The 9535-nt window shown below is 31.1% G+C and overlaps 1 protein-coding gene across 1 annotated transcript; it reads right to left on the bottom strand.

The window, feature by feature from the left end:
• Positions 1 to 944: 944 nt before the first annotated feature.
• Positions 945 to 9028, bottom strand: LOC132733193 (protocadherin alpha-1-like). The gene is made up of 5 exons (XM_060719794.1): positions 8870 to 9028; positions 6752 to 7013; positions 4277 to 4401; positions 3188 to 3256; positions 945 to 2076 (listed from the first exon to the last, which is right to left on the bottom strand). Exons 1-5 carry the CDS (start codon positions 8925 to 8927, stop codon positions 1832 to 1834), a joined length of 759 nt encoding a protein of 252 aa, XP_060575777.1. The 5' UTR covers positions 8928 to 9028; the 3' UTR covers positions 945 to 1831.
• Positions 9029 to 9535: the final 507 nt, after the last annotated feature.

Consider the following 9535-nt stretch of genomic DNA (forward strand, 5'->3'; position numbering starts at 1 on the left):
AAACGTTAAATCATCTATTTCATTTTCTTTATGAAATAATCCCCACTTTCCTAAAATCCGATCTTTGCATGGCCTAATACGTACTATTTTTACCCATTTTTAATGTTTTCTAAATTTTTTGAATGTATCATGATGTCACTTTTTGTGAACTGATGAAAAATAAAGATATTTTGACTTTGACTTGACTAAAGGCCGATTTTGCAGTATGTATAGCTATATTTCTACTGCGTTACTAACGCAGTAAAGGCTATTTTTGCTTGACCTCCTTTATTTGGGGTAGGGGTAATTTATATGGATTGTAAGCACCATTTGCAATGTGTGAACTACATTTTGTTCACTTTACAAAATTTTCCTTTTAAAACATTTTCAAAATTTTCATGAATCTGGAGACATACTGTTTTAACTAAATAAAGGAACAATGTAACACCTATGCTGTATTGTTTATTTTATTTCTCACCATAAAATACAAAATACCAAAAATTTACGAACGATTTCTTCTAGTAGTTCGAATAACGCCTAAATGACACATAAAATTATTTGAAATGAAAAAATAGAAAATGATCAAGAACAATTGTTTTTATTAATAAATAAGGTCATAAAAATTGATAATACATTCGTGACATAATAATCGTGTAAGTATTGTTAAAAGTTGCCCCGTACTTCAGCGTTCTTATAAATTTCTGGTTCTTCGATATAATTGAGTACAGCACTTTTTAGTGTTGGAAATTGAGAACCGTTTAAGCCGGTGCTAGTGGGCGTTAGGGATGTTGCACCTTTTATATCCCTCACGTAGAGACTCAATCATAGCGAGTTTGCATTTTTCTGTGATAAATGTTTCCGGGGGATCACACTTTATCCAGATTTTTGCATGTGTTACGCGTTATGCATCTAATGAACTATACTACAAATTTGTTTGAAAAAACAATACTTTTTTTAAAACCAAGAAAAAAAAGAGTAAAATGAATCAAACATCGATACGGGTTGTACCTCATCACTGATATCATTTCACTAAACAATAAAATAAATAAAAGATACACACACCACACATGAAGAACGAAAAGGAGTAGACCCTCTGGATGCAATAAAAAACAGTCACACTACACTTTGGCTTATCGTTCAAATAAAATACTTTAATTAATGACCTCTCTATCATAGTTTAAATCAATTTTAATGGTTCCTTTCTTCTCTCAAATGTTTCTTTTTGTCAGTGGCAGTGCGGACAAACCAGGTGGTATTTAACGTCATATTTCAGGAATGCATGTAGCGTTCTGACAATAAAAACATATTTATTCAATATTGTTAATAAAACAGCGTATTATAGTTATGATTATTTTGTCAGTAACTGTTGTAAAGTTTCTAACCATTGGGGAAGCTGTCATAGCTCGTTATTATTGGATGCTGCCACGAAATGCTCACAAACTCTTTACAGTTTCCTCATACCTGTTATAGTCATCTACTTCAACATCCTGAGGGAGTCATCTCACCTTAAGTACTATACTACTAATTTTCTAGTCTATATATATAAAAAATAGTTAAAAAAAACTGTATTATGAGAGCAGAAAATGTCAGAGAAATACATTGTACATTTCTTTACCTTGTTAGGTTAACATGTATAGCCAATCATAGATTTGAATTTGATAATCCATTTTTTATAGATTGAAGTAGTAAAATAGAGAGAAATAAAGAACCTCTAATGAACGTGCAAGCTGCTATAAAAGTTTTTGTCAAATTTTGTAAAACTATTTTCTTTAAGGATATGTAAATATTATTCATAAATGAATTCAAGATATGTAACATGCATGCTTGAAGATTTAGATTAAGCTTTAGAGAATTAGTTTAAAGAGACTATGAGTGCCAGTAAAAGTGTCATAAATGTCACGGTCAAAGCTGCCGCCCCGTTGCATGACGTCTGAACGTTGACAGTGTAAGTAGCTGATCCGGACTGTGCCGGACTGCCATCATCAGTGGCATGTATGACAAGTGTATACGTCGCTGTTGTAGCCATATCAAGGGTTTTCCCAGTATTGACCTGAAGATCTGCTGTCGAAATTTTGAAGTCGCTGTTTGTGTCTCCAGCTAAATATTTTCATAAAATAAATATCATGTTAATTACATTTTAAATATTGCTTTATGTGCTCTTGTAACGTAACTTGTTTCAATTTTATAGAATTGATAACCAAATTTCATTTAAATTGTTTAATTTGTGCAAGGTAACCTGCTTGTATGAATTGTCTACGAACGATAACTGCATATTTCAATTCACCATTTCATACTGGCACTTTATCACAAAGTTAAACCTCTTTTATAAACATTGTTTTCGTGAATGAAGCGTGATTAAGGTACTAATAATGTATACTGATATAATGACGAAACCAATAATGTATACTGTCTTAAAGAAGAAACCAATAATGTATACTGTCATAAAGAAGAAACCAATAATGTATACTGTCTTAAAGAAGAAACCAATAATGTATACTGTCATAAAGAAGAAACCAATAATGTATACTGTCATAAAGAAGAAACCAATAATGTTTACTGTCATAAAGAAGAAACCAATAATGTTTACTGTCATAAAGAAGAAACCAATAATGTATACTGATATAAGGAGGAAACTAATATAATCAAGTGTACTGTAATAAGGAAGAAACCAATAACGTATACTGATATAACACAGGAAACAAATAATGTATACTGATATAGAGAGGTAACCAATTATGTATACTTATATATAGAGAAGCATAAATAACTTCTTGAAAAAGAATAAGTGTTGAAATAATTGAAAACAGACTAAACGTCTACCCTGCAAAATGTTATTTATCGCTTACAGTAGCTGACTCGGTTTAACGACTTAATTTAGTTTCGTCAATTGCGACCTCAACAGACATTTCACTCCAGTTTTAGTGACTTACTTTACAACTTGAAAACCCTTAATAAGACAATTTCTTATTTTTAATTTAAACTGTTATATTGTAAAATCAAGAATAATCACTACATGTGCTATTGGGTTAGAATTTCGGCTAAGAATAATAATAATTCACTAAAAGACTCATGAGGTCACTCGTTATCACTAAAAAACTTAAACATATACCAAATATGTCATATATGACATTCTATACAGTGTTCTTTGCAGTGTTGTTGTAATTCAAAATCAAGAAATTGAAAAAAATTAAGAAGTGATAATATTTACAATTGATCGTGTAGGTGATCACATCGCCTGAATCTTGATCTGTTGCTGAGAATGTTGTGACAGAAGTATCTGAAGTGAGAGAGATGATGCAACCAAAATTCAACATTAAAAAACACTAATATAATGGTCAATGGGATGCAGATGTAATGCATAAAAGTAAAAGAATAAATGTATATTTTGAATATTTAAAAAAAAGAAAATAAATAAATAAAAACCGTGCCTTCATAAATATTTTTGAATGGCATTAGTATAGGTTTATACAAGTTTTCGTTGTTGTGCCGCTTGCTTTCGAAACCCAACATTATAGGAGAAATTGATGTCTAAATAGAAATTAACATATTTTGAAGAACATTGCTTGTTTTTCATGTAACAAAACATTACGTTTTTCTTTATTTGAGCCGCGTCACGACAAAACCAGCATAATGGGTTTGCGACCAGCATGGATCCAAACCCTACAGCTAGTAGAGAAACTGATAGCGCAGGCTGGTCTGAATCCATGCTGGTCGCAAACGCATTATGTTGGTTCTGTCGTGACGCGGCTCACTTTATAACACAACAATGTGATATATTATTTATTGCGTCGGAACAGTAAAGATAAATTCGGCTAACCACGGGTTAAAGCAGCACCAGCGGGTCAAAATCATCTCACCTACTGTAGCTAAGAGATACATTAACTCTAGAAATTCGGCCCTATTTAGTGGCCTATTACGATCACACAGGGTTAAATGATGGATCTAAGTCTGATGTCTCAACCCTCCTTCAAAAGGGAAAATATGATGACAATGATTCTGTTGTATCCATAGCTCGCAGGGCAAAATTTAATTTTATTTTTAATATGAATAAACGACCTTTCAGGTAGGAACCTTCCTCAACATAAATAACATGAAACGTAAAAGTTATTTTAAAAGTATTTTCAAAAGTGGCACTAGATAAAGCTACGTACCAAAATTTTACCTTTGGAAGAGATAAATTATAGATATTAACCTTTGACTAATTGATCTTAATAGCCTTTGTTTACAGTTCTGTACAAGACCGCTTGCCGAGCACTTCACACGATATTTAAGCAGATCATACAAAGGGTTAACTCACCTGCAGCTGAACCATCCGCTACGCAAACAGTGTAGGACGTTTCTCCAAATACTGGCGCTTCGTTAACATCCGTTACTGTAATGGTCAGTGTGGCGGTCCCGACTTGTGACGCACTGTCAGTCGCTCTGAAATAACACATTTTATATTGGATGATTCTGAAATATTCTGAGAGACTGACAAGAATTTTCAGTCACACCGGACCTGTTTAGGTAATACGGCGACTTTCAAACATTACATGTAAGGAAGATCTAAAGTGACCCTTCTTGCATATTTTCAGACATAAACGTGCACTTAAGTGGAACAGCCGCGCACTAGATATATAATATCCTCACAGTAAGGTATCTCAATTCGCTGGCGGGATTCGAACCAACAGTGGTGAGGGATTACTTAAACAAGTCGCCCAAGGAAAGTCATTGTATTAACTGACTGTTTTATATATCATAAGAAACGTATATTATAACCGGTGTTTTATATGAACTACATAATATCGTAGCTATTGAGAGAATAATACTATAATAGCACAATATTGTGATAAAACTGTATCTCAATATATGCGAAGATAAGTTTCAGCTGTTGGCAATGTCAATGCACTATGCTTATTTCAAATTATCAAAAGCGGCGATATAACTTGAAAAGTTTCGAACTTACAGATATTTGATTTATAAACATACAACAATATATATCCATGAAAACTATTTACAAACGTGTTCATGTGTTGTTTTTGTCTGCCTAACTTTTCTATAAAGCAAAGGACTCGTGACCGAAATATCCTCTTAATATACGAATAATTTTTATTCTTTTACTTTTATGATTCATGTTTGTTAAATAGCAATTTCATTTTTTTTTTGCTACTTCGTTCTACAGATATTACCATAATTATTTGACAACTAGATGGTTCTACATTTCTTAAAATCTTAGATTTACAATTCGATAATACATGTACTGTATAACCCAAGTGGAAAAAAGACAGATCGTTCCAAAATTATTTGTTCAAGCCTTTGGCCTTTTACCTGATAAAGGGTACTATTTTATCTGATTAAGGGTACTATTACATGTTAATACCATGAGTTAAATGTGTTTTCTTGTTCAAACATCCAACACTCTTTAATAATCCTAAGCTTAGAAATTTTATTTGTAAACTGCACCAAATCTATATATTGCATATAGATTTTAATTCATGTTGTGCAATTTGTAAATGAAATATAGTACATGTACAAGAAAGTTGATTTTTTTATAACCACGTTTTTTCTTTTTCGTTTTTTTTTATTATTATTATTTTTTTTTTCGTCTTTGTTTTTTTTTCTTTTTTTGAACAACTTGGAAAAGTTGTTTTATAATATGTAAATGGTAGATTTAAGAGATGTTTTTTCATGAATTATTTAACGCATATTTGTGATAAAATGTCATTTTAAGAATGTCGGTTTAACTACGCACTCAATGTGCACAATGTGATGTAATTAGATATATAGTTGAAAGCACGCCTTTTTCTCAACATTATTCTTAAAAGGATAAATTTATGTGCGAAGTATTTTTGCTCCGGATAATTGATACCAAGATATTAATAAGAGTTATTCCCATTAAGCCTTATGGCCTTAAGTAGCAACACTTTTATCTATTATGTCTATATTTAGTTGACAGTTTCTAAATTATTTTTACATGTTTGTTTTTAATAATTTATTTATTACGAAAATCATTTGTTTCATGTTAAAAAATAATTATTCAAAATATATAATAAGGTTGTTTTTACATGTCAATGTAACAACAGAAAGTTTTTTTCCTGCACATCAGACTGGTGTTTCCCTATGTTATGCCCATGCTGGAGATTTACCCTGGCAAGGTGAGATGCATTGTGTTTTTCAAAAATAATGTTATTTCAGCTCATTTTATCAACGAACTACCATAAAGAAAATAGTTACAAGAGGAAATATCATTTATTAGGCAAACAATTGAACAAACACATGGCATAACAGACACGAAAGATTATATGGCATGTTTTGTGTGTGTTTCCATGCGGTTTGTGTCGAAATATCCGTGCCTCCGGTACCTCTCAATGGGCGGTAACTTGGCAAGCCTTGTCATCGCCCATTTGACAGGTAATCTCGCGACGACGGACATTCCCATCCGAAGCACAACATTAACAGAACAAATGCTTTATAACAGTGGTAAAGTAAGACCTACATTTCTGCATATCAGACTGGTGTTTCCATTAGTTTTACCCATGCCGGAAAGTTCATCTGACATGGGGGTGTCACATGAGTGGCGTGATATGATTGCAGTTTGGATCGGAATATCTGTCCCCGGAAACACTTCCATGGGCGGGTCCACCTTTGGACATCTTTTCGGGTCTGAACCGCAACATATGTCAGATATTTTTATTCGTTATGGTATTTACATACATGTATTTAAAATAATTGTATAATAACATTGACATTACAACCTCAGGCTGGAGGGAAAATGTAGAAAATTGATACTTGCTTTACTTGAATAACATAACTAGGTGTACTTTCATAATCTAGCGATGAAGAAAGCGTCAAACTGCCATTAGTCGATGATATAGCGAAAGGCGTGTCCGCGGTCAATAATTCGTAACTGGAGATGGATTGACTGGTACTTGGATTTGCCGTAAATTTCACTATTTCGTCACCAACCGCTACATCTTCAGCTTTGGTTACGTCCGTCGCAACCCCACTGGCACCGGTTATTCCGGCTGGTGAAGTCCATCCGCCAATTTGCGCGTCTGTAAAAACAATTACTTAATTTAATGAAATAAAACTATTTAATTGTTTGAATAAAAAGTGTCCAAAATATTTGAATGCGTAAATGATAACAGGTCAGTAACAAGTTCTTATCACAAAATATATGCATATGAATACAGTTGTTCAAAACATAAATTATAATCAATAAAGAGATCAATAAAAAATCAATATTATCAATTAAATTATCAGAAATAAAATAAAACGAGCTGACTGGTTATCCGTAAAAATATTTTATTTGAGGAGTGGGTTGGGTATGGGGGTCTGGAGCCTGACAAAAAGTAGTATTTGAAAACGAACTACATAATGTGTAAATGCATATTATTATAAATATATAATTTTGGTGACGCATAGGTCCATGACGCATGGTGCTATGTTTGTGTGTGTTTTTTGTTCTTTTTGCTTGCTTTTTTTTTTTTTTTTGCTTTTTTGTAGATATGTATTATTATAGATATGCACATGCTATGATAGAAAAATATTTTCTAACTAAACTATTTACAATTTTTATCAATACACTTATACCCATTTATTTACAAAGTTAACTAAGAAACATTTTTTTTATTTTGATAACTTATTTGTGTGATTTAATTTCTAAGGCAAGATTGTAATCACTTTCACTCACTTTCTTCACTTTATAACATTGCAGAACAATAGAATATTTTTAAAAAGTTTTCACAGATGTTTAAGTTCTGTTGTTGTTGTGTTTTTTTTTTTTTTCGTTTTTTTTTTTTTTTTTTTTTTTTTGGGGGGGGGGGTTGTTGTTTTTTTCTTTTCTGCACTTTTCTGAAAGACTTTCGTAAATTTTATACGCCTTAATCTCATGATATTACCACACATCACATTTCTGTTGAATAAAATTGTTTGTACAACAACATTTGACGCTTCTTCTAGATTTAAATAACCTTTTATGAATATATAATATGTTAAATAAAGTTCTTTGTACTGTCGGATAATTTAATGAGAAACTTCAAGCTTTGGCAAAACAAATTGCAATGAAATGTGATTTTTTAGACAAAAATGTTTGATCAAAACATCTGAAAAGGTTTCTAAATTCAAAAATTTCCAACTTCATGTTAAAGTATAAAATTCTACTTAAACTGGTGCTAGTGGACTTTAGCGATGACCACTACCATTACCGTTCATGAAAAGACTCAATCAAGTTTGCAATATTGTTTTTGGTGGGTATTTTAAAGGAGGGTGTGCCGTTTCTATTATATCTGTATTTTAAATAGTTTACGCAATAACATCTGTCTTTATTTTCTTCATACAAGTTTAACCAATTTAAAAAAAAAAAACTCAATATTTTTCCATGATTTTTTTTCTCATTTTATCTTTTTTTTGTATATATGTATTTGTTGTTTTCGTTTGCGTAAACATTGAAATTAGAAAAAAAACTTATTAGGTCATAAGATCTACATATCGCGAAGTCAAACAGACTGGCATTGCCAAATATATATGTATTTATGTATTGTAGCAACATTTTTTTTTATAATTTTGATCAATGCGGCACTCATTTTCTTTCTTTTCTTTCTTTCTTTTTTTTTGAAAAAGAAAAAAACATAAATAAATAAATTTGTTTAACGACTTACTGACTACACCATTTAGAAAATGGTTATTTAACAGCATTGAAAAAAAATGATGAAATCTTCATAGTTTTATTTCATGATTCAAAATAAATATTATATAACAGCTAAAAATTGAATTTCTAATAATTAAAACTTTATGTAAAATATTTTGTCGTATGAATGATATATGTTAGTCAATAAATATATGATTTTTTTATCATAATTATTTAAACATACCTTGATGTTAAATAAAACAATTAAAAAAAACACCTTACCTCCAAACTCAAAGAGATTAACAGCAAGAACGACGATGACCACTCCCGAAAGCTTCATTTTCACGTTTTAGATCAGGTTAGATTCTAACACAAACTTGAACCTTCTATACCAAACTGTGCGCATCGTTTCTTATTTATACACATCCCCCACAGTTTCCATAACGAGTTGCCAAAACATATTCATAAAGTTGCCAATGGTTTGAAAAAAAAATATGAAATATCGTCAAAGTTTCATTTGTACATGAACAGGCTTGCATTTATCTGTTTTGTACCCTTTTATGTTCATTTTTATTAAGCTAAACAGGTTATAAAATTTGAAAAACATCATCCGGATATTTAAAACTTAACCACGTGACCAATTACCATCCAATCAAAACGGTTATAATAATATTTGTCGTTTTTTGCGTCATTAATTTTTGCAACCCGCGACTTAACAAAGTACTGGTTTCTCACAACTGAATTCAAAGTTGTTAAATTTGAGATGAACTTGTTGAAATTACGTAAAATAAAAGTTTATGCGGTATAAAAGTAGTGTTTTTCAAGTTAATTGGTTTTCAAAATGAAATGCTTATATAAAAGGATAATTTAACAATTGATGTCTATGGTCTATTTTAAAATGACAAAATAGATTGGTTATAATTCTTATCATAGCCAAAATAAATTACT

Source organism: Ruditapes philippinarum, unplaced genomic scaffold (assembly GCF_026571515.1).
Source record: "Ruditapes philippinarum isolate M1 unplaced genomic scaffold, ASM2657151v2 ctg2519_1_1_1_1, whole genome shotgun sequence".
NCBI classification, from domain to species: Eukaryota; Metazoa; Mollusca; class Bivalvia; order Venerida; family Veneridae; genus Ruditapes; species Ruditapes philippinarum.